The 25937-nt window shown below is 49.7% G+C and overlaps 1 protein-coding gene across 1 annotated transcript in view; it reads left to right on the plus strand.

The window, feature by feature from the left end:
- The first annotated feature begins 6085 nt into the window (after positions 1-6085).
- Slc13a4 (solute carrier family 13 member 4) overlaps positions 6086-25937 on the plus strand; it is a 38688-nt gene continuing 18836 nt past the window's right edge. Inside the window, exons 1-4 of the mRNA XM_006990396.4 lie at positions 6086-6852; positions 11687-11815; positions 23496-23632; positions 25466-25638. Coding sequence (XP_006990458.2) covers positions 6754-6852; positions 11687-11815; positions 23496-23632; positions 25466-25638 — 538 coding nt within the window. The 5' untranslated portion in view covers positions 6086-6753. The remainder of the gene's footprint in view (positions 6853-11686; positions 11816-23495; positions 23633-25465; positions 25639-25937) is intronic.

A 25937-nucleotide genomic window follows, 5' to 3' on the forward strand; every position in this document is an offset into this window, starting at 1 on the left:
TACTCTCGTTTCTTCTTGCTTCCTGACATACATCTCTGACTTATGATATAATGTTTCCTGAGCTAAAAGAAAGGGCTAGATTGGGCTTTCAAGACATTTCCAGAGGCCGACTGGTCCACCTGGTAATGAGCTGAAGTCTGAGATATACTTACACACACACACACACACACACACACACACACACACACACACACACACTGAGGATAGAGTCGGATGTGGCAGGAAGATTCCATTAGTTCTAAGAGACCTGTATTGAATGAACATGTTCTGGCAGGTTCTATGGTAAATATTAAAAAGGCAGAGATACATTCAAATAAATACGCTGTTAGCCAAGAGGGACATACTTGGTTTTCCTCAAAGCCATGGAGAAGAATCAGTCAGAAAGTCAGTAACGTGGGGACCTACATGGCTTGACTCATCTTTTGTGAAGTTATTCTGAGACAGGAGAAGAAGCAAGGGCCCATGGAAGTGCTCGCAGTCCATCCACGCCCTGTCATTTGAACATGGAGGCCAAGCTAAAGCACATACGCCCTCCTAAAGAACGAGGTGGCACCACCATGCTTCTCTGTCCTATTTGGTGCTCCTGATTAAAATCACTTTCAGACGACAGATTGTTTACTTTCGAATGCTGAACTTTTCATTTTCAAAATGTTGGTTCGACATCTATTTGTTATTTATATTAAGTAATTACCGGTTGGTATTTAAATGTTATGCATGCAATGTCTTCTGCCTTGTTCAATACCTAAGTTATTTAGGACATCCTAATAAAGGAGGCAGACAGCTCTCAGGTTCCTTCTACTCATGAAATGGCTGCAGTAATCTAGCAACTGTGAGGGTCTAGGGGAGGGTCCTGTGTCTGCGGAGTCCCCCTCCAGCTCCTATACTGGATCTATCCATCCTGTGTGGGGTCCTGGAGTTCTCTGCTGTCCCCTCACGTCCACATTAAAGTACACTTTTCATTGTCCCCATATACTTGCCCCTGACAGCTATCTTTTTTGAGTGGCCTGCTCTTCAACAAGCTAGGCTTCTTAACATTCTGTGCCGAGGTCATAGGTGATGACCTGTCGGGGCAGTGAAGCAGCTGGGTTCTGATGGCCTTGCCCCAGCACAAAGATCTAGCTTCTTTCTCCTTCTGGGCTCCAGCTGGATTCTGGGACCTACACTGCAGAGAGTCTGATATTTGAATGAGGGCATCTGCTGGGCTACATTCCGGAAAAGGTATTTTACAATCTCCACTTAAGCATGATGAGTTTGGACTTTCCCAGAATCTTCCAGGTGAGCTTTGCCTGCGTGTTCTAGCCACATGGTCTCTCTGCAGAAGAACTAGAATGCAAGTAGAAAGTACCAGAACAAGCATGGTGTTTCCTCCTCAAATTCTCCTACTCAGAACAGCAGCCCTCAGTCCTGCTCTTTCTCACCCAAGTATTCTCTTCATAGCTCCCAAACTGTTTCTAAAGCTGACTGGAGAAAGTCAGCTTTAGAAACTGACTCTCCTCCCTCCCTCCTTCTTCTCACTTTTGCTCTGTGTGTGTGCATGTGTGTGTGCATGTGTGTATATGTGTGCAATGTTTGTATGTGCACTTGGGGGAGTGCCCCCTCCTATGCACACAGAGGTCAGAGCAGAGTGTCAGGTGTCCCAGTCTACCACTCTCTGCTCTATTCCCTTGAGACAGGGTCTCTAGGGAACTTGGGCTCGGTTGGCTACCAGAAGCCCCAGCAATCATCCTATCTCGGCAGCCCTCAGTGCTGGACTTACTGGGGTTCATGGCCACATCTAGATTTTTACATGGGGTGTTGGGGATTTGAACTCGTCTTCATGCTTGTCCAGCAAATGTTCTTACCCCCTGAGCCATCCCCCAGCCCTGACGCTGCTTCCGCTCGGTTTTTCTCCTTTGCACATCACATGTTCTCTGACAGTCAGCTGCTCTGCTTGCCTCTTTTTCTACTTCAGCTGGTGTCTTTGAGGTTGTAATAGTGGGGTCCAGGCATGAATATTTGGGGGGTTATATCTCTCCAGCCTCTTATAATGCACCCCTCTCCTTCCCTCTCAATATCTCACCATACTTTTTCCTTTGCTTCCTTCAGCTGTAACAAAGGTCAGCATGCAGACATGCTTGGATTTTGCAGAGATGGATCCATAATCCATAGCTGACCTTTATTCTGTGTAGTTTTCTGTGTATGAAGTGAGCAGGGGACCAGCAATACCCTCACGTATTGCTCCTAGATACTGTGCAAAACCCTCAGAGCAGACTTGCCCCTGCCCAGAGACTGCTAGATTCATCCTTGTCCTCGGGTGCCTGGCGGAAGTCCCATCTATGGGCTGGCTGCCTACCACGCCTTAAGAGCAGCTACTTGAGGGGAGGGGGCTAGATATGTGTGAGGAGGAAAATTATTCCAAGGAACACTGGGATCAATGGCAATTCATTCATGCACGCGCGCGTGCGCGCGCGCGCGCGCGCGCGCGCGCGCACACACACACACACACACACACACACACACACAATTAAAGGCACTTTATATTAATCAACTGGAGCCGGAATTTATGTGGCAATCAACAGCTGAAAAAAAAAATGCAAAAAAAAGGACATGACCTTTTCAAGATAAATGAAGACTTCATTTTCAAAGTAACCAGATTCTCTTTTAATCATTTTTATTAAACTAATATTTATTTTTCTAGCCCAATTATAGTTTCTTCTCCCTTCGTCCTCTCCTCCAAGGCCCTCTCCCTAACCACCACTACACCCCCTCACCCCTCCTCCTTTCTCTTCAGAAAAGGGCAGGCCTCCCTTGTAAATCAGCCAGCCATGGCATATCAAGTTGCTGGAAGACCAGGCACCACCTCTCCTATTAAGGCTGGATGAGGCAACCAGTAGGAGGAAAGGATCCCCAAAGCAGGTAACAGAGTCAGAGACAGCCCCTGCTCCCACTGTTAGGAGTCCCACAAGAAGACCAAGCTACACAATTATAACACATGTGCAGAGGGCCTAGGTCAGACCCATGCAGGCTCCCTGGTTGTCAGTTCAGACTCTGTGAGCAACAGTGAGCCCAGGTTAGTTGGTTCTGTGGGTTTTCTTGGGATATCCTTGACCCCTCTGTCTCCCACAATCCCCCCTCCTCTCTTCTACGGGATTTCCCGAGGTCCACCTAATGCTTGGCTGTGGGTCTCTGCATCTGTTTCCATCAGCTGCTGGGAGAAGCGTCTCTGATGACAGCTGGGCTAGGCACCAATCTCTGAGTATAGCAGAATATCTTTAGGAATCATTTCATTGACTTTTTTTTTTGGGGGGGGGGTTCTATCCTAGGTCCCTGGGCTGTCCAGGCTCTGGGTCCCAGCCCTCCAGGGTACATCAAGGGTGGGTTTCCTCTCATGGCATGGGTCTCAAGCTGGACCAGTCACTGATTGGCCACTCCCATAATTCCTCTGCTACCTTTACCCCAGCGTATTTTGTAGGTAGGACAAATTGTAGGTCAAAGGTTATGTGGCTGGGTTGGGGTTCCCGATGCCTCCAATGGAAGTCTTTGCTGGAGTAACTAGATTCTTAAACATCACTCTAATCTAAATGAAGACAGATTAATTCTACACACAAAAAGATTCATAACATTGATTTCATTGATACATAAAATCAAATATTATGCTACTGTCCAACAAAATAACCCCTCCCCCAAAATAACAACCCCGCACTTTGCTCAGTGAACGACACAGGAGATGGGTTAGAAACAGACCCTCCTGTTTTGCCCCCTTAGTGCCCATCCTACATACAACCATCATATTTGCTCACAAAGTTTTGGGGGGTGAGATTTGCTAGGGGGACTTGCCTGTCATTTCCACACTGTCTGGAAGCTTCCTGTGCAGCTGGGATGCTCACAGCCATCTGCATCTCTGGTGTTAACGGTGTTACGACAACAAGCCTGTCCGGCTGATGCTGTGTTGCTCAGTCACCTCAGCTGAAGCCAGTGAAGGAGTGACAGCTGGAACCGCTGAGGCAAAGGCGTGCCATCAGGTGGACTAATGGACTAAACAAAATGCCAGCGAAGTGACTCGGTGGTGTCCCCTCTTTTCCTAGCCCATCTTAATACATTACATAGCCTCCTTTCTTTGTGGTTAAAAAAACACACAACGTGAAACTTGCCATCATGGCTGTGATGACGTATCCAAACACTCATGGATCTGCACGATGTTTTGGTTTTGGTTTTGGTTTTGGTTTTGGTTTTGGTTTTGGTTTTTGGCACAGGGGGTGGGGAAGGGTGTAAGGCTCAAACCCAGGACCCCTGTCCCTGTCCCCTGGGCATGTGCTCTGCTGCTGAACCACATCAGCAGCCCTGCACATGGATGTGTGCCACTGACCTCTGAAAGGTTTCCCTCTTGATGAACTGTGACTCTGTGACCTTTGAACAACTCCCTTCCTGTTTCTCCCCACACCTTGGCAACTGTTCTGCTTTTCAGGAGAGTGTAAATTACTTTAGCAGGGGGTGATGGCTCACACCTGTTTTCTCAGCACTCGGGAGGCTGCTACAGGAGGATCCCCATGAGTTGGAGGTCAGCCTGGGCTACACAAGGAGTTCCAAGCCATCCTGGCCTAGAGAGTGAGACTGTCTCAAAAATGCAGAATAAACATTTTGAGAGTTTGACTACTTTAGATACCTTCTTCACAAGGAATCTATCCCAGACTCCTTAGCACTGTATTCTGGAAAATGTTTTCCTCATGTGGGAAACTGATAGGCCCTACCATGTAACTTGCCTTGCTTCATTCTATTCAACAAATTTCACCTATGGAACAAGTGGCCCAATCACATTACTAAACTCACTGGAATCCCTGTCACCTCAGATTATCTCATGGAGGAATTTGAAGCGGCTCCCGAGTTTGACAGATGTTGATTTCTACAGCTGCTTATTATTATCTGATCTCTCTCATCTCTGTAACTAAAACATCACGAGCATGTGGTCTTGTTTGTTCTACATTTCCAAACCGTCACAAAAATGAGGCAAGGATGTAGCAGATGAGCTAGCCTGTCTTGGCCATGCGGGTAGAGGTGACTCATCATAACCCATCATACACTAGCTAGATGACTTCAAAGATCTGCCAGTAGTTACACTGGCCCTGAAAATCAAGGAGAACTGGTTTTGCAGGGCCACTCCTCTGGGCACTCTACTTTTAGTGCAGGGATCACTTCAAGGGGATAAGACTGCAGAGATTACAAGGTGCTCAAATCCTGTGGATGCACACAAGCTCTGGCTCTGCATCCCAGATCAAGGTGACCTGGCCAAGAAGCATCTCTTAGAAGAGATTAGGGTCTTTTCTTTCTCTTTCTCGTCTTGTTCCAAATCTGCATGTCCTTTCTCCAAATCTGTAAGCAGGAGAGGCCCTGGGTCTAACTAATGGATGAGACTTTGCCCCCGTCACCAGTGCGGTCCTGCATTCTGTCCCTACCCTGCGTTCCCATCAAGGAAAGCTGCCTGCTTCCTTTTTTGGTAAAGAGCCTCAAAGAACTCCATGAACGCCCCCTCCAAGTGGCATCTAGATTTTTCCAGAGCAAAGGGGAGCCTCCCCTCTTGCCATGCATCCCAGGGTCTTTCCTCCAGGCTCATTCTTCCTGCTGGCTCTGACCTTTCTATCCCCCAAGTGTCCAAGAAGCAAACTTTGCCTGAAGGGAAGTCTTAATACTGTTCAATCCAGAATTAATGTCCATATTCTCCTACCACCAAATGTGTCGTCTTCCCGAGGTGGTGATCAAGTGACTCTCCCAGGAAAGCTGGGTCCCATGCTTGGAAACAACGCCCGCAGTGCTGGGGGGGGGGGGCTGGGATTATGCTCAGGGTGCTGACCAACATCCAACCCCTGGGATGTTTGAGAAATGGAAAAACAAGCTTCGAAAACCGCCTGGGTTCTGCCAAATCAGCAGGCCCCTGCTGGGACCAATCGAGGGCTGCCTTCAGAGGCGACATTCGCTCATTCTTTTCAACTTGCCGATAGGCTTTGGGGGGAGTGGGCGGGACGACTGCCCTGTGCCTGCTTCCCATTGGTGCAGGCAAGTTAAAGGTGGGCCTCCAGCAAGTTTTAGTCCTGTAACAAAAAGGAATGTCTTGGAGATTCTTCAGGCCTGCTTTGGAAGTCCAGACTCCAGGAAAACTATAAGTAGGAGCCCAATTTGAAGGAAAGAAATCTAAAGAGTTAAGGTGTGAGGTCCTGGGAGACAGCTCCCCACCCCAACCCCAATCTGAGGTCTCCATGTGCCTCAGCCTAACACTGGTGCTTGCTTTAAGGGAAGTGGGCTACCAGGTTTTTACCAACAGTCAGCCAGGTCGGAGGTAAAACAGCAGCTTCCCCCAAGCAGGTCACCAGGAAGAAGAAAAGGGACTCTTCTTATTTTTTAAAGCCTTCAATGGTTCTTCAAGGCTGATCAGCAGCCGCAGGCACATTGCTTGTGAAGACTTTCGCTGACACCTAGAATGAAGCCCCCTTCCTGTTAGCCACAGAGAGAGGACCCACCGCCCCCGGCATATAGTCCTTTTCCAGCTCCTTTTCGATGGCCATAACACCATGCTGCTCAATCCCACCTAAGGCAGAAGGCAAGGAGCCCAGCTTTCTGGGGAAACTGGGTACAGCTACCCTGCTTTTGTGCTCCCAAGACCAAAGGGGACCAACTCTTGGAAGCCAGGAAAGGTGTGAGAAGTCTTCCTGGACTGAGAGCGGAGCATAGTGTGGAGCAGAGGAGAACGCCATCCATCGAGGACTCACTCCAGACAGGTCCACCATGGGCTTGCTGCAGGGCCTTCTCCAAGCAAGAAAGCTGTTACTGGTCATCTGTGTGCCCCTGCTCCTGCTGCCTCTGCCCACCATCTACCCCAGCAGTGTAAGTAGCAGCCTCCCCACCCCTGTCAGGGCATCAGAGGGAGCTGGGGAGCAAAGAAGGGCGGTCTGGAGGGAGTCGAGTATTTGTGGGGCATCCCCAAATGACTTCATTGAAAGTGTCTTCATTTGGATGAAATGTTCACACTCTTCTAGAAGAGACCAAATACTTCCTTTCTTAAAACTGTTTCCACCCCTCTGTCTCTCAAGAAAGGCCCCCCAATTCTGGCCTCCATAGAGTGGGAGACCGTAGCTGAAATGACTGTTGTGTGGCAAAACGTTCCCGGCGCTGTATTTAAACCCACAGAAATGGCAGGCTGGGGAGCCCCTACTTCCCAGCCTGTGGCGGCGATCATTATGTGGCAGCAATTAGAGATGCAAAAGGCCCTCCGCTATTCATCCAGAAGAGGTGGGGCTGGGAGGGAGACTGTCCAGAGACCACGGTGGTTTCTGACCCCAGAATATGAAAACGGCCATCCTGAACCTTCTAGGCAAACTTTGGGGAAGGGGGTTTTGGAGTTGAAAGCACCGGTTAGCCTGTTACTCTGGTCCTCAGACTATCTGAATCTTCCGTGTTTTCTTTTCTGCTTAAAAAAAAAAAAAAAGGCCCAAAGCAACATGAAAACAGAAATGCACGCACCAGAACTCTAGCCCATGGCCTAATGTTAAAGCAGGAGTCGGGGGCAGGGGATTTGCTGCAGTCGGCCTCTTGGACCTTCGTGGTCCCCTTCCCTTCTTGCCCTCTCTCTCCTCACATGTCTGGGGGGTACAGCCCCTCTCCCACACTGGCACCGTCCTTGAGACTTTAGAAAAAAATAAGCTAAGGCAGGTTAACTACAGGAATATCTCCCTCACTGTTCCCTGGGGGACAGGGTAACCAAGATTAAATTTAAAAAGTTAAGCAGAAGGGATTATCGTGGTCTTGTTAAATACAAGCTGACTTAAATCTTTAGCAAAATAAATACTTCAGCATGCCAAGGAGGCACCAACTAAGTCTGGTCTGGGATTAGCAGACCGTGACTGCCAATGACATTTTTTTTTTTTATTCTGGGCTGTATAACAGTTAATTTTCTGCTTTGTCTAAGTAGACCTGATTGTTTTGAGTTTTCTTTTCATGGTATTTTTTTTCCCCCATTGTCAGGTTAGTTTAAGGAAATTCCCAAGAGAGACACATTGCCCTCTTCTACTGAGCAGTATTGGGAATCCTTGCTTGCCCGCCCCTCACCCCAACCCCTTCCACCCCCACCTTTGGGAGCCTTAACTGGTGCCCACAGGAGACACAAACTGGTACACAGTGCCGGGTCTGTCCCTTGGCTGCCTCCCACCCTTGCATCCAACTCTGCGACTCGGACATTAAAATCCTTAGAATTCCCGGATGGAATTGCTTGGTCTAGGCTGCCCTTGAGAGAGGCAGCTGAGCATCTGGGCAGGAGCCCTCCACTTGCAATCTGCTGATTCTTCCAAGTGATGAGCCACAGCCACATTTTAGCAGGTGTCAACATGACTTTTCCTCTCTCCTTGCCCAGTTCTTAAAAGTCTAGATTCCTGTGATGTTTCAGAAGAAGAGAGTGTAGGGGCGGGGACGTGGCTGCGTGGTGCAGCAGTTGCTTAGCATTCAAAAGGCCCTCGCCAAAAGGGGCATTCATCTGAACACCTCACTGTTCCTGGTGGAAGTTGCCCCCCAATCTTCCAAAAGAGATTTTTCAAAGGGCCCCTCAGTCACTTGCGACAGCAGAGGAACAGACTTCCAGTCCCTTCTAGTCAGGTTTGAGTGAGGTATAACTGAGGGGGGCTGAAGGGTTGGACTTCCTGGAAAGGGAACCTAAGTTAAGGTAGGAAACTGTCTTCATAAGGAAAAGCCACTTTGAACACTTCACCTTTTTATTGTTTGATTATTCTGTCTTCTTTGTTGAGTTTTGGTTCTGTTCTGTTCTGTTGACAGTGTCTTGCCATGTAACCCAGGCTAGCCTCAAACTTACCATCTTCCTCCCATGCCCAGCTTCAGTTCTAATTTTAGGCAGGAGCAAAAAGAAGCACCGCCCACTACAGGCATTCCTGACCTGAATGCTCATGTGGGGCCTGGGGGGGGGGGGGGTTCCAGAGCGCGCGCACGCGCGCGCGCACACACACACACACATACACACACACACACACACACACACACACACACACACACACACACCGAATAAGATAAGAGAGACCTGCTAGCAACATAAATTTATCCATGTGCCAGGGTTTGGTCAGACGCGGGGGACCCTGTGGTGTCCCAGGGGTATCTGACTCCCTAGCCACCTGAGGTGGAGAGGCTTGGGAAATGGAAGAAGAGGCAGGTGTGAGAAACAGACGAAAGAGCCTCTCGAGATGTTTTTCATCCTTCCACTCAAAAGACAAAAATGACAGTGGTTTGCTCAGTACTGCAGAGCCAGGTGATCTATTAACGTTCCGTTATGCTGTTTACTACAGAAAAGGTTATCCCTGCCTCCCTGACTTCCCGATTCCAGTCAAATGGTGCGTAGCAGAAAGAAAATCAGTCCTTTGCGCTCTGTGTGTGTGTGTGTGTGTGTGTGTGTGTGTGTGTGTGTGTGTGTGTCTGTGTCTCTGTGTGTGTCTGTGTGTCTGTCTCCTTTTCTCGCTTAAATTGGGGCCCTGTAAAGTAGCCAGGACAAGGGCCTCCCAGTGAGGGACAGACATTCTGCCCCTTTATCCTCACCTGGAATTAAAACCTTCCTCTTGTCTCTTTGGCACAAAAAAGGAAAAGTAGGCTAGAACTTTAAGTCTACAACTAGGAGGCCCTTCCTCTAAACTGCATCCTTTCCCAACGGGTATCGCTTCTGTTATCAGCAATTCCGAAAGTTTTATCTCTTATCTGATCCTTTGTCCTTAGAGGAAATTTCAGTGGGAGCTAAGTCAACAGAGGACTTACTCCCCATTTCCTAACCCCAGCCTGCCATAATCCAGGACTATCGGGAGGGAGCAAGGTCCTTTCCAGCAAAGCCAGCTAAATGCTCCTGCTGCCCATCACTGATCCAGGAACAGAGCAAGATTTGTCAGGTTCCTTGTTGGGAAAGCGGCCTGGGCCAGGTCATGCCGGCACCCTGTGTGAGCACCAAGTCACAGCTGGCTCGGCTTCGCTGTGTAATGGCCCTCGGCGTGCAGCTTGTAATGTTACAATTATTAAGATCTTGGACAGCGACCTCTCCCGAGAGTGAACCTCCTAACCTTCCTCAGGACCACTCACCTGGGCACCATTCACACAATCAGCATTGCTGGAAGCCAAGGCCAAGGAGGGCGGGGCTTTTATAAAGTTGTGTTTATTTACCCTCTCCACTCTCTGGTTGCACAGTGTGGTTTTTGGTGAGTTGAGGAAAATACTGATAAATTTCCAGATTTCCACCCTGCCACCTCCTGCAGATGGATGGCATTCTGTCTCCTCTGTAGAAGGGTGTTTCTGTGGCATCAGGCCGCGGACGTGGCATCTCAGGACAACGAGCACCTTTTGGGATTACCGTAACTGGGGAGGCACTCCCGATGGCTGAGTGGGAAGAGGCAAATGACGCCACCATGCACAGCGCACCACTCAGGAAGGCCCAATGAGCTCATCGCAAGTGGCATTAGAGCCACGGCTGAGAAATGAGTCTGTGCCCCGTCCTCCAAGATGAGCCTCTCAGCCTGGAGATGGCTGCCTGTCCCCACAGTCAGCACCAGCCCCCCAGGGAAGAGCTCTCCCCCACTCGCTGCTAGTACATGGTACAAGCTCAGGCTGAGAATCGAAGGGCGAAATAACCAACAGTTCTCCCCTATCAATTCACTGGATTACCAGCTAAGCCAGATGTGGTGGTGAGCCTCTAAGCCAGATGTGGTGGCAAGCCAGCTGCTCCAGAGGCTGACCCAGGAAGACCACTTGAACCCATGAGTCTGAAACCAGCCTGGCAACATAGCTAGACCCTGTCCCTCAAAAACAACAACAACAACAAAACTACTGAATCAAATTGTTTGAATAAATATTTTTGAAGCAAGGGGATATAACTTAACTTACTTTTAAGACTGCCTGCCTTCCTCTACCCGTTCTTCAGAGTTCTCCGATCCAGTGAGGCTAGCCTGCTTATATTTCAAGGGAAATTTTAAATGTAACACCAGTATGTAAGTCCAATGAGGCTGGAGATTGGAGTGGATTCAAGGCCTTGCTGCTCTCCCTAGAAGAGCCCCGAGATAGAAGCCCTCCCCCAGAAGCTATGAGAACACAGTATGGAAGCCACCTTGTGGGTTATTTTTAAACCTCACTTCTTGCCAAACCACTTCCTTTCAGTGGGTACATACCAGATGCCCCCAATCATCATACCTTGTAGACCTGGGTTGAAGTTTAGGATGGCTGACCCCAGGCCCCACTTGTGAACCAATCATACACATACTCATCTATCTATCTTCCACTAACCCCAAGAGCCTTAGTATCTAAACAACTTGACCCAATATGCACCAATTAAGGCTTTGAACTCTACCTTTATAGTTTGTGAACTTGTGGCCCCAAATGCTGTGCTCAAAATCAATTATCACTCTCTATGGCTCTAAGAATCATCAGAGCTGGGACTCTATCAAAGTCCAGGCAGGGCCCACGTGGATGCGTGAGTCAACCACATGCACAACATGGGTCCTTCCAGTGAGCAGCCATACTTTCACCCACAAAGTCATTGGCCAGTGTCAGCATAGTACCTCCCAGGGCTGGATCCTGGCATCCTCATGGGATCTAAGTGTCTATTGTCTTGGCCCTGGGTCTCATTTGGAGTCTCCATGGCAACGACTGTCCCAGTGACTGACTAAGTACCTCTTTCCTCCCCTTGCAGGAGGCTGCGTGTGCTTACGTGTTGCTTGTGACCGCTGTGTACTGGGTGTCCGAGGCCGTACCTCTTGGAGCTGCAGCCCTGGTTCCTGCCTTCCTCTACCCGTTCTTCGGAGTTCTCCGATCCAGTGAGGTTAGACCACTTACGATCCAACCCTGTACTCAGGTCTGCTGGACCATTGAAGGAGGCCTCCGGATGACAGGGGATAGGCATTTGATGGGAGGGGGCCGACCTTACACACAGGAAGAACTCCTGAGCACTAGGCTTTGCATCTGCTGATCCAGACGCTGAATTCTTCCCCTTCCGCCCTTCCCCTTCAGCTCCTTCAAAGTGCTCAAAATTTGCTGCTTTAAAGCCTTCCCTGACCGCCAATGGTTTCTTATATTTGAAGTTTTTGGTTTGGGGGTTTTGTCTGTTTTTAAGACAGGGTCTCATTATATAGCCCTGGCTGGCTTGGAATTCATTACATAGACCAGTCTGACCTTGAACTCATAGAGCCCCGCCTGCTTCTGGCTCCCAAGCCCTGGAATTAAAGGCATGTGCCACCATGGCTTTTAGGAACTGTACGATGTGTGCCGATAGGAGACAGTGGTTGATCTTTTTCAGTGTCCTGTATGTCCTTCAGACTGTAGTCACACAGACAGGAAGCAGGCCCCCATCTGCCGGGCTTCCCCTCTGACAGCTTAGCTCACATGGAGGTTCTCAGTTGTTGACAGGGACTTACTATGTGTCCCTGCACCCTGGCTTCTTCCTTCTTCCCCTTCTTAGACAAAACCACCATTTCTGATCCTTCCTCCGCAACTCCAGGTCACTGTGTGGTCTCTTTGCCTGCCGCTGGCCCTCTCCATTCACTTCACAGTATCTGGCAAAGCTCAAACGAAACTGTGGTAACAACCCCACGTTGTGACCAAATTTCAGGGCAAAGCCTACTTAAAAAAATAAAATGAAATAAAAATACCCTGCAGGATGGGAGCCAGGTGAATAGTGTGCCTCCTTTGTTATCATCTGGCTCCATGAGGGCAGTGGTTCTCAACCTGTGGGTCATGACCCTTTTGGGGTTGCATGGCCCTTTCACAGGGGTCACATATCTGATATCCTGTTTATCAGGTATTTACATTGTAATTCATAACAGTAGCAAAGTTACAGTTCTGAAGTAGCAACGAAAATAATTTTATGGTTGGGGATCCCCACACCATGAGGAACTGTATTAAAGGGTGGCAGCGTTAGGAAGGCTGAGAACCACTGGTCTAGGTTACCTGAGGAGGAAAACTTAACAGCAGAGTTGGGTAAGGCAGATGCTCGGAGGACAGCAGGAGCCGGTGAGTGAGGCTGAGAGTCAGGCACTGTGTTAGAAGCCCACATCCTCTCTCTCATACAGAACTCTCAAGAGTCCTGGGAACGGGGTGTCCATGACTCCAGTCCACACGGGAGGAAAGAGGCTTAGAGAGTCAAACCGACCCCAGTCAAACAGTAGAAAGTGGCAGACCGTACCTAGCAGATTTCAGAGCCTGTACCTTGTTCACTCTACCATACAAAGAAAACTCGTAAATATATGGGCCTTCATAGTGTTATCAGTCGCTAGGAGTTGGGGGGTGTCTCTGTCTCTATGCTGTGAGAAAGAATGAAGCCAGCCTATGGGCTACCTTAACCTTGAACAACAGAACATTCTTGGAAGTTCCCTTGATGGTTGTATGGGGTCGCCAGTGGACAGCTTCTCTTTCTATGGGATGAACTTGACTGTCCAGTTTTTGTTAGTTTGCCTTCGACTTCTTTTTCTTTTTTTCTGTGAGTAATCATAGCCTGAGGATAGGGTCCCCAACCATGAGCAAGTTTTTGTCCCTACAGATATGTGTGCAGCATGGGTATAAGAAGAAGTCACATACAAAAACCAGTCAGTGAGGCAGTTGTTCCATCTCCCGCCCCCTCCCTGCTTTGGGGAGTAAAAAGAGAGATGTGATGGATTTCTTGTGTGTGTTTAAAGAACAATCAACCTCAAAAACAACTTTTCTCCAGAAAAGTGTACGTGCTTATTCTGCACATGGAACCAGAACTTCATTGGGGAGTGGGGGTGGGGCGGCTGGAGGGGAAGCAAGAATCCTCTAAGTGAACCCAACAGCCCAGTGGGCTATAGAGATGTTGCTAAGCAACCACTATCCAAGTCCCGCCCCTTTGCATAGCCAGGAAGGCCAACCTGATAGGGAGACTCTTTGGAGGCTACAGTTTGGGGAAGGGTCTTATAACTCCAAAGGAATGGCCTTTGTGTGTGATCAGGTATTACTATTTCTGGGAGGGTGGGATTAAGGAGATGTATTTTATCATTTGAGGCAAAAAAAATCTTAGTCCATCTGTGTCTTTAGAGGGGTTTGACAGGCGGTCATATTTACAATGAGCAGCTTAGTCCAGATATAGTCTGTTCAGCTGACTTTGGCTTGGATTAAAGGAAAATGCCAGCAGGGTAAAGGACATGGGGGATAGGTCCTTGTGGGCCAGAAGAAGCCCCCATTGCACCCCCCCCTAGGCGCCCCCTTACACCAGCATCAGGGCTCCCAGGGGAAAGCTAGGCAGTCCTCCTCCAGAGCCTCCGAGTCAGCCACGCATTCTGTTCCTACTCCAGCTCCCGCTAGACCATCCCCTTGCTGAGCCTCGGGCAGCCCTCTCCATTCTGGAAGAGTCCTTGAAACTTCTTCACTTTTAAAATCCTGCTACAGAATTACGCTCTGGCGAAATGTTTCTGAAGACCTCACCTAAGAGTAGTTCCCTTCCCTCTGAGCTAACTTCGTGTTTGCACCTTCTAAGAGGTACATACCAAAGATAACTGTCTAGAGACACGCATCTCTAGGACTCGTGGTGTCTTGCAGCCTGCATGGGTCCCAGTGCCCTCAGGTCATGGCTCTCCATCCCTGTGCTCCTTGGGGCTAAAGAGCATGGCTTCCATGTGAAGGAAAGCATGTGGGTGGGGCTGGTGTGGCCCTGAGACTGTGGCTTTTGTCCCTCATACCATTCACTCAGCATTCTGGGTTCTCGATCTTCCACTCAGGATGACCTAACACCCAGCGCTGATAAGAGTTAAGGACGTCATTTCTGCCCACCGGAGTCTTATTCTGGCTCCTGTGTCCCCACCACCTGAGGCTATTTATAGTCGTGGGAGGGTTTTAGCTGTATAACAGACTTGGAGAGAGATGACTTCGTTATAAAGAGTTGTCTCGGCCATGCTGCTGAGACATCCCATAACCTGCTGCTGCGGCAGGAATCCCAGGAGCACACTGGGTGTGAGTTCTGTGAGTCCAAAGGCCAGAGAACCAGGGGAGCTGAGGGCGTAAATCCCAGCCAAGGAGCAGAAAATAAGATGAGAGGTCCCCGGGGAAAGGGGCTTCTTCCTCATCTCTTTACCTCACGCCAGGCTCCATGGAGCATCATCTGCGGCACTGTGTTATTTAATCTTCTATAATGAGCCGGAGTTTTCTATCTTTGTTTCATAGAGGAGCAAACTGAAATTCAGAGAGGCAAGTAACTTACCCGAGGTCACACAGCTTGTAAGCAGTAGAACCAGGACTTGAATCCAGGGGTGGATGGTTCTAAAACTTAAACTCTTGACCCCTGGGCCATCTGTACCAAAAGCTTCCAGTGAGTTAATAAATGACGGGCACAGTGCAGCAGTCTGCACAGGGAGCTCTTCCAGAGGTGAGTTGGCCAGAACATCAAAGACCAGGAACCTGAGAAGCCTGGGGAATGAAGAAATGATTTAGGGAGACTCAATCCAAACTAAACAGTCAAAGGGCTGGAAGGAGTTCCCCACCATGATTACCATGTGTGAGGGAAAACTCCAAAACAGGCGGCTGTGTGTGGTCCTCATATTCCCATTCCACAAGGTCTGAGACAAATGACCACATCAGGGACACTAGACTAGAGATGGACTTTCATGCCTCGGCAGGTGATTGGACACTGTGGTCTCCTTGACTTTAGGATTCTGCCACTCGTTTTTTTTGAATAGGTCTTCCAACAAAGCCTAAGCTGACCTCAACACCCAAGTATTCTCCCCCATACCTGCCTACATTCTTCCCGCAGCATCCAGCAGCACTTCCCTCTGCTGGTGCACAGGACTCCGTCCTGGATCTGGATCTACACTTCGTTTTGTTTGTTTGGGCCCCGCTGTGACTGTTATGACATTATATCTGTCTTGAAGTCCTCTCACCCCTACTACCGGGTTGCTTGTAATGCCGATAGCCTGGGCACAAGAGCAGTGCCACTCCAGTTCGCTCAGATTCACTGTGCTTAGGAGGAATGGCACACTGTGAGCACAAAGGACCAGGATGGAGGTCCGGGGCGGCATGAGGAGCATGGTGGCACCATGGGAGGAGCTTGGGTCAGTTTCCTGGGAAGCCCCGGCACAGAAATTACTTCTGATGGTACTTACATGTCCTGTCTGTACACAAGCCTTCCCCTCCCCACCCTCTGCCCTGCACTGCAAGCCACTGGGCCAGCCTCACTCAAGATTCAAGTTCCTGCCAGGGCAGGCGAGATTGGGGGCAGCCCCCACTGGGAGAGCAGCCATGTCCTGCTGGAGTCTGATGTCATGAATCTGCTTCCCTGCTGGCTCCCAGTCTTTCTGATCCTCTAGATGCCGGCCTGCTGTACAAACCCTGGCTTTCTCTGTTTGTTCAACCCTGGAGGCATTCCCCACCCCACTCTCAAGGTCAGAAAGGGCTGACCCTCCTCCTGCACGCGGGCCCTCAGGGATGCAGGCCGCACACTAGGTGGACCATCTGACATGAGCTGAGCCTGCCCATCAACCTCAGCTGAGCTTTATGTCAGACCTGGTAGAGGAAGCTGTAGACCCTGGAGCCTCTGAGGCTGAGTTCTTGTTTCCGTCAGAGGAAGTCGTTACCAGACCAAACTCCACACCTGGCCTAGAACCCAGCCCCTGCCTCAGCCTCCCCACTCTGTGCACTTTACACAGTCCCAAGTCAGAAACTGGAGTTGTGGAGAATAAGGTCAAGACCTCTAGGCATACGGGAGCCAGGCCAGGTTTGGGGTCTCCCTGGATCCCTCCGTCTAGGACTTCTTGCTAAGGTAGAGTGTTAAAATATTTTTTTATTTTTATTATTTACTTATTTATGTGTATGGATGTATGGATGCCTGGGTGAGTTTGTGTGCACCACACTCGTGCAGGTGCCCTTGAGGCCAGAGAGTGTCAGATCCCCTGGAGCCAGAATTACAGGCACTTGTGAGCCACCTGATGTGGGTGCTAGGGACCGAACCCAGGTCCTCTGGAAAGGCAGCAAGTGCTCTTTACCGCTGAGCCGTCTCTCCAGCCCCCAAAAGAATATTTTTTATAAGCAACAATACCCTTTTTCTCCTTTCCTTTTTTCCTTTCTGTGGTCCTTCATATATTTGTTGAAGAGGAGAGTCTTACTGTGTAGCCCAGGCTGGCCTCAGACTTTCAATCCTCCTGCCTCAGTTGGCATTACCACTATGTGCCACCGGACCTTTTCTTTAAACCCAATCTTAAGTGACTCGATATACAAAACAGTAGAAAGAGCAAGACCTACTCAAATAGGGATGGGAGCCTGGGGTACCAGCTACTTAGACTTCCCTGGTCTCTTCCTTCCCATGGCTACCCATGGAATTGTCTGCAGCAGCAGATAAATTTGAAGACTAGTGTTTGCAGGAATGAAGATCAGCTGATGAGAAGGGGCTGGAGCCCCTGCAGGGCATTCTCAGAGTAGTGGCCTCACTGCCTGGAGGGAATGGCAAAGAGAGAGGTCCACATGGCTGGCCTTCATGTCCTCCTTACACACTTGCCAGAGTGGAGTACTGTCCCTGGCTTTGACAGCACTCAGAGTTAAGGGAGAGCTAAGTCTGGCATCCAGTCCAAGGTCTAAAGTTGCAGATGTGTCCAGCCTGTGGCCCCCAGACCACATGCACCCTAAAATAACTATGAATGCAGTCCAACATAAAATGTAAACTGGGGCTGGGGAGATAGCCTAGTGGGTTAGAGAACTTTCTGTGACATCGAGAGGACCTGAGTTCGAATCTCCAGCACCTATGAGAATGCCAGGTGTGTCTGTGGGTGTTGGGTGCTGCCCCTAGTACTGTGGACTAGAAAAAGGTGAATCCTGGGAACTCAGCGGCTGGCCATCCTAGCCCAAAATAGCAATTTTATGCTCAATAAGAATTTTGTCCACTTCGTAAAACCTACCAAAGTGGACATACCAACTCCCCGTAGGCATTGTGAGACCCTTGTGCTGTTCTGAGTGTGAAAGCGCCAATCACAGCACCAGCTTACAGGCAAGAACAAGGAGTCGGTTGTCTGTCTGTCTGTCTGCCTCCCATGAGGATGGCCCCCAAAGAGATTCAAGCCCGCATTCTTTGTGAGGAACCAGCAAGATGAAGCTGATATCTGGATTTCCATTCTCAAACTTCTTGAAAGAGAACCACAATCTCCTTCCTCCCATTAAAATTAAAAAAAAAATTAAAAACGTTAAAAAATGATTAAAGTAATACTTCATAGTCCACTCTACACACACACACACACACACACACACACACACACACACACACACACACTTAGGGGCTATGTTCCAAGTCTCCCTGTGGTTGCCTGGGGACGTGGAGCATTAAACACTGATGTATCATGTTGCTTGGTGCCCTGCGGTTTCACCGCTGAAGACCAGGGTTCGAATGTCCCCCTGGAGACGAAGCCCACTGTCACCTTTGTCTCACTCCACTTCCTGCTTTAGGGCCATCATTAAATACAGTGAGTTACTACAGTACACCAGAGAGTCTAATGGCCAGCACAGCTGACGGACGACCAGCAGGAGAATAGCACATACCGAGTAGATACGTTGGGCCTGGGGATCACTCAGGTCCCAAATAGGAGGCAGGAGATTTCAAGGAGTACAAGTTAAAACTCAGGGATTGTTTATTTCTGGAATTTTCCATTTTCAAACCACTGTTAGCCTCGGGTCACTAAAACCACAGAAAAGTAAAACTGCAGATAAAAGGAAGGCAGCTGTGTCCAGAGTACATGTGTGTCCAGGGAAAGCAATGTTTAAAGCCGCCCTTTAGCTGAAGTCACCTGCAATTCCCTAACAAGGGACTAGTTAGTTAACAGGCATCCTGTGGCTTCTGTTCCCCAAACCAAGGCCAAGCCAGTAGCTCTTTCCCAGTCGTCCCTCTCGCTGAGGAAACCTGGAGGGATCTCTATCTCCTGGGTCTGCCCTGTCCTCCTGTTTCTTCACATTCCCTTTACTTGCTTGTGCTGACCAGCCTACCCCTCCCTCCCCACCCCTGGCATTGATTTCTTTTCCTTTTTCCATAAGTTCTAGCTGCTGAGCACTTCTTAGGGCCCAGCTGCTCTGTCTCACTCAAGGCCGCCAAGGCCCTCACTGTTAGATGGTGAGTTATGTAGCTCTTGCCACTTTGCAGGCTGGAGTGACCAATATGGGGTCCTTTAGCTTGTCCTCGAGCCTCCAGGACAAGATCTCAAGGGTGAGATGGGTGGGTGTGGGGTAGGGGTAACAGCCACCAGCTGATCTCCAGAACCCAGGCTCCTCACCATACCCCTCTGTGACGACATCATTTCAAGGGGACCCGTCTCTTCTAAAACGCAATCTCCAAACACATATTCGCTCTGAGGTCAAGGGTGTGGCACCCAAGGAAAGCCACAGAGCTAAAAGGCAGAGAAGACAATGACTGCCCACACTCATCACAGATCCCTGTGCTTTCTTCCTGGGAGGAGCGCCCTGTTAGAACCTAGTGCCCCTTATAGATAACTTAACAGGTTCTGCTCTCGGGTCTTCCAAGCCAACAAGTATTAGAACTTGAGGAAAGGACAGCTAAGGGTGTTTGTCCCAATAGAGGACACTGCATGGCCTGAGAGGAAGATAGAACAAGTATAAGACGTGGACAGGGGAAGGGAGACTCAGTACTGGCAGCAGCTAGTGGGGTGTGCGTGCCCCTGTGTGGGCATTGCTGGGTTGGGAGTAGGACTCAGGAGAGCTGTCCATGTTGGAAAGAGCCTGGGACAGGCAGGCGAGAGCTCGAATGGAGCCAGGAAGCAGGTAGCACGCTTTAGAAAACGGTTAAGATCGTCCTTAGGAATCTGGAGACTTGGAGATTCCCTGGAGGGGTTCTAAGTAAGCGAGGTCTTAATGTGGGAGAAAAGTCAGTAGACTGGAGAAGTCACAGACACCCCCACTGAGCAGGGCTGTCATTCACCAATGTGAAGAAGGAGCCCTGTGGCTTTGCTCTGTGCACGAGGCTGCTCGGTGTGCTGATCGCCCCAGACCGGGTCAGGCTTTGAGCAAAGTTCCGGGGAACAGGAAGAGAGTCACCAGAAATCCTGGTTGTTGATGTGACAGGCCATGCTAGCTAGGTCTGCAGCTGGCATTTAATCGTGGCAACAACTCTACAAGGTAGGGATTTACATAACCCTGTTTTTCATTTAGATGAAAAGAATAAAGCCGAGAAGGGTTGCATAATCTTCCTAGGGTGGCTGGCTCTGGAATTCTCCCTCCTCCCACTTTACTATGCTATCTCTGTAGTCACAGCCTAGATCAACAGCCCCTGGCCCACATACAAGAGTTCAGGGAAGACACTTGAACTGACCTAAGCCCATCAAACAATGAGAAACCACCACACAGCCAATAATACACTGAAGCCGAGTCTTTGGTTGGCACTAGGCCTCAGCAGTTACAGCCAATGTCAGGACCATGACCCTGGATGAAGGTTAGAAATGTATGCCGGCCTGTGCTTTCTGGACATTGAATGATCTGCTCCCAACTGGTTTCCCTCTGGTCCACCACATACAGCATGTGACCTAGTGGGATTTAGCTTCAGCTCTGCTTGGATACCCTGCCTTTGCCCTCACACTCTGCCTCCACACAGGTTCCTCAACCTCTCAGAGTTCGCTCATCTTAAACACAACCAGTGTCTGTCCAGCAGGACTTCTGCAGGGCTCAGAGGAGACCACAAATGCAAACTGCAAACACCTGGGGTGTAGAAGGTGCTCCAGTCTACCTGGAGTGCCTCCTCTTACCCTTGGATGGGCCCCAGAGAAAGCAGTCTTACCTCTGTGTAGCACTGAGTCTTCTAAAAGATGTCACAGACAAACTGGTGTTGACGGGATGGCACATGCCAAAGAAACGGAGAACACACTGCTGTTAGTTACCAGCCTCCTGGGAAAAGAATTAGGGTCTCATCAACTCTTCAGTGGTAGGAAGCAAGGGTCATAGGGTAGTAGAAGGACCATTCATTCCCCCCAGTCTCATGCCTGCTGTATGGTAACCTCTCAGTAGACAAAGGAAAATACAGGCCTGTCCCCAAGCTAACTCACAGAAGCCTAGGAAGGAAACTAGGAAGGTACTAGCCCCCGAGTAGAGCCTTCCAGAATCCCAGTCATGCTCACTCCTCCCAGAGGACAGTATCTTTCCCAGAAAGGCTTCAAACCACTCATAGTAGGAGACCTTCTATGGCCTCTGGGAGCATTAGTGACCATGATCTGCTGAGGAGTAAGCTTGGGGACAAGAGCCAGGTCAACCAGAAGCACAGGTTCCGCCTCCCAGGAAATGGTCACAGACATGAACCATGCCGTGAAAAAAAACTCGTGGAATTTCCATGGGACAAAAAGAAAGAGTGCAGGGAAATGGGGCAGGTGCCTTTGGTGTGGCTATGAAGGGTTATTTGAACAGTTGACCATGAAAGCCAGCAGTCCCTTCCCCAGCTCTTCCTCACTTTTTCTAAGTGAGCGTAGGTAAGTGCCTTTCACCTACGCTCACCCCCCCACCCCCGCATTAGTCACCATATTCCCACATGTTGTTGCATTAGTTCTGAAGTCGCTGGTTTTAGACACTATTAAATGACACCTCCCATTATGGCGGGTAAGAACTGTGTCCTCTTACATCCCCCACTGTGCCTCCCTTCATTCTCCGATAAGCAATAACTATATTGGAGGGGTGGTGACTGCAGGTACATACGTTCCACAGCGTCTATGTGAAGGTCAGCGGACTATCTTAAGAAACTAATCCTTGCTTTCTTCCGCCGTGTTTGAGGCAGGGTCTCTCTTGTTTCTGCCACCGTACGACAGTCTAGCTGACCTGAGAGCTTCCAGATGACTGTCCTGTGTCCACCTCCCATCGCCCCATGGGAGTAATGGGATTACACGTAATCCCCATGGGATTACAGACGCACGCTTTTTACATGGCTTCAGGGAATCCAAGCGTGTGTCATGAAGCTGACTGGTACATACTTTCACCAACCAAGCCGTCTCTCCAGCCCCCCAACTTCTTTTAATTCAATAATCAAAAGGAAACTCTAAATGTGCTTATATAAATATTGGCTTCCAATGGCACATATTTTACTATATTTAAGTGTCCTTTCCTGCTCAATTATTTTTCCTGCAGTTAAAAAACGTTCTTGTTCGGTCACGCTAAGAGACATTTTACGTTTAAAAGTTCAGCTCCTCACTTCCTGCCACGCTTCTTCCAACTGTGTGACAATTGTTTATTACCTACTTTTGCATGTTACTCCGCTGTTGGTAATCCAACTTTTTTTCTAAAAAACTGAAGAGATGGATGTAAAACTAACCAAACTATAGGACACACCTCAAGCCACCACCCCAGCCCCCAGCCTGGCCCTGAGCTCTCTGCAATGTGTAGAATTAACTAAAGCCACACCCCCAGTCTTGCCCCCACGCTCTCTACAGGGTACGGAATTAATAGTGTCCACAGGGAATGGTCAGAGGCTAGAACCACAGGAAGGTTCTCTGGAGGGCACCGGGCCTGAACTTGGCTTTGAAGTCTGTTCCAAATGTACGGCCAGAGATGAAGATAGAATGTTCCAAGGGAGAACATAGCAGAATGTAGTCGATGAGAAAGGGGAACACTGGCTGTAGGAAGAGTCAACAAGGATGGGATGGGTGTCTAGGGGAGACAATGTGGACGAGAAGAGAGTTAACCAAAGTGAAGGATGGACAATTAATTATGGTCTATAATTTTATTCTTTCCTTATTAATGTGTCAGTTCTTTTTCATTTGAGTGAAACAGGAAAAGGGGAAGGCAAATTGTAAAATTACCTTCAAGAATTCTATCCCACCGAGAGTGGCAGCACTTGACTATAATCCCAGCACAGGTCTGTGCTACCACATCCTGTTTTAATAAGTTTTTTAAGATCAAAATAAAAACATGTATGTTTTGTTTTGTTTTTGTTTTTCTTTTTCGAGGCAGGGTTTCTCTGTGTAGCTTTGCGCCTTTCCTGGAACTCGCTTTGGAGACCAGGCTGGCCTCGAACTCACAGAGATCCGCCTGCCTCTGCCTCCCGAGTGCTGGGATTAAAGGCGTGTGCCACCACCGCCCTAAAAACATATATGTATGAGTATTAACTTTTTAAAGCTCGCATTCATAAAAATAAATTTATTAAAGAAAAATCCGTTCATATCGAATTCAAATGTAGTGCCTTCTACAAATGGAGACTATTGGCCGCATGGAGTTATTGGAGGGATGGAATAAAATGGCCTTTGTGAAGAGCTTCACATGGTAGATGTCCAAGGCCAGTTGGTGCTTCGGAGTTACTATTTTTAAATAACCACCTATTTTAGCTAGTGGTGGAGGTTGATGGGATAGTGTTTGTCCAGCATGGGAAAGGCCCTGGGTTTGATCCCAGCACTGAAGGAAGCTAAGGGAAGGGAATAACCAGCTCTTTGAATAAGCCTCACCTCCCTGCTTCTCCTTGGCCAGCCTCTGGCTCTCAGGACACACTGTACTGGCCATGGCCCCTTCCCGGCTGGTGGTTGACCTTCCTGGCCTCCCTACAGGTGGCGGCCGAGTACTTCAAGAACACCACACTGCTGCTGCTGGGTGTCATCTGCGTGGCGGCAGCTGTGGAGAAGTGGAATTTACACAAGCGCATCGCCCTGCGCATGGTCTTGATGGCCGGAGCCAAGCCGGGCATGTGAGTCACACAGGGTACGGAGGCGGGGCGGGGCCTGGGTCACAGCACGGTGTGTACTTGAGTGCCTCTGCTAAGGGGGAGATGACATCAGAACGATGGACTCTTGCTTCCCGCATCCGTGGAAGAGATCTGATAACCGTGGAATACCGATTTGATCAGTAGCCCTGATGCTGCTCTCACCTGACTCTAGGGACAGCAGGTGTGCAACAGAAACAGTTTCCCAATGTTTGCCCTGTAGGCTAGGGTGCACACTGGACAAAGGCTTGGGTGGCTTTTCCATTGTCATTTAAGAAGATGTGGGCCTCTCTTTCCATGCACCCGAGTTGCTGGTGGGTGCCTCAGACCGCAGATCCATCAGATGTGCAGTGTCTGATGGTGTCCTCACATGCCCTCTCTTTCTCCTTCCACTCTGGCATCAAGAGGCCAGCAAAGAGGAGATTCTCACTCTCACAGAGTGCGTGGGGGCATCGAGGCGGACAGCGCGGTGTGAGCTTCGCTCCCACGCACGGGCTCGCCCGTGTTCGCCTTCCCCGCCCCGCTCCTCCCTAGTTCATAACTTCTCACTACGCCTTAGGTAAGCGGCCTCACCAGTCGGAGGGGCAAACTGCAAATAAGGTAGCATTAATTAGTCTTCTAGACTAATCCATTGAAACTCTAAAGCATGTTCCTGTCTCCCAGGTTGCTAAGGGGCGTTGTTAACTACCGCTTAACCCACACAAGCCCAGCAACCTTCTGCCCACTCAGCTTCCTAGGCACACAGGGGCATTTCTTCCATCATCTTGGGACCTTTGTGGCTCCTTTGATTTAGTTTTGTTTTTTGTTTTTTTTTTTTTTTTCTTTTTGTGGTTCTGAGTGAGGGGGTGGGAGGAGAGAGTGAAGCAAGCCCAGGTCCTCGCCCGAGGCAAGCACTCTAGCCCTGAGCCACATCTCCAGCCCCTGCATAGCTCTTGGAAACTGTACTGTCTACAAGAGTTTTCACCCATCTGTGTTTCCCTCCTTCCCTGTTTACCACGCTCCCCAGCAAATTTGCACCCGCGTGGCATGCTACCAGTGGGTGTGCAAACACATTTGAACTATGTGGCTGTCGGCTCAAACAAAACACGGGTAGGACTCTGCCCTACTTGGGCACAATCCACGTGTGTGCTGCCCCCAGATTGTGCAAAGTCATCTAAAATATAAACGAAGTCATCTTTGTGTCGGCTTATCTAATGGCAACTAGCCCCAGGTCTGTGCAGGGCACAGCTTGCACCATGCTTCCAAGTCAAGGGGAAAGGATTTGAAGGTTGTTTTTGCGCTACCTCCCTCCAAGCTTGCCTCTTCCAGAGACCAGCTGGAGACGCGCGCACAAGCGGTGACAGGGAACACTTCTGGGGCTCTGGGGCCGTCCTGGCAGCTAGCTGATGCTCAGATAAGTAGTGGGGAGACCTGAGGGCCAGACATTCATCTCGGTTTGCTCCCAAATAACTATGCTGACTCGCACAGAGCAAGGGGTGCAGCTGTGCCCTCGACTTGCTGGCCGCAGGGAGAGGAAAAAGAACCCCCTTTGTCCATAAGAGACCCATCACAGAGCTCTACCTAATGCCCACAGAGCGAGAAGAGCGGCCCGTGAGTCCATACCCCGGGACCTTTCTACCAAAGCTATCCTTTCCTTCTGTAAAGACTTTTTTCCTGGCCAAGGGCACTAGCCGTGAAGTGCGAATCGCTCACCGGACCGGTGCAGAAATAAAGGCCGCTCTGCACCAAGCATTGGGAGTCCGAAGCTGAATGCGCCCGTGGGTCCTAAGGGCTCAGTTCAGCAGGTTCACGCTGGACCCCACTGTCCCTGCCCCCCAGGCTGCTCCTGTGCTTCATGTGCTGCACCACCATGCTGTCCATGTGGCTCTCCAACACCTCCACCACCGCCATGGTGATGCCCATCGTGGAGGCAGTGCTCCAGGAGCTGATCAACGCTGAGGAGGAGCAGCTGGGGCCAGGCAACTCCAGCACCGAGGAGGCTGAGCTCATGGGTACAGTTCCCCGGAGCTCATCTCCCCCTTTGCTCCCCACCCCCATTCCCTGCCAGTCTCCACTGGGACCCTGCCCAACCTGGTGCCTATCCCCTCATCTTCATCCCCCTCCCTTTACCCATGCCAGCTGTCATAACCCAAGTACCCTTTACCCAGGCACACACTTCCTTCTGACTTTGATTACAGGTCCCTCCCCGCTCTTCTCTTTGTCCCAGGTGCTCAAGCTTTATTGCAAAACTCGGGGGTTTGTCTGTATCTACAGCCCCGCTGTACCGACAGACCAGAGAGAAGGGGAGGAG

The sequence above is a fragment of the Peromyscus maniculatus genome, chromosome 3 (assembly GCF_049852395.1).
Source record: "Peromyscus maniculatus bairdii isolate BWxNUB_F1_BW_parent chromosome 3, HU_Pman_BW_mat_3.1, whole genome shotgun sequence".
In the NCBI taxonomy this organism is placed as follows: Eukaryota; Metazoa; Chordata; class Mammalia; order Rodentia; family Cricetidae; genus Peromyscus; species Peromyscus maniculatus.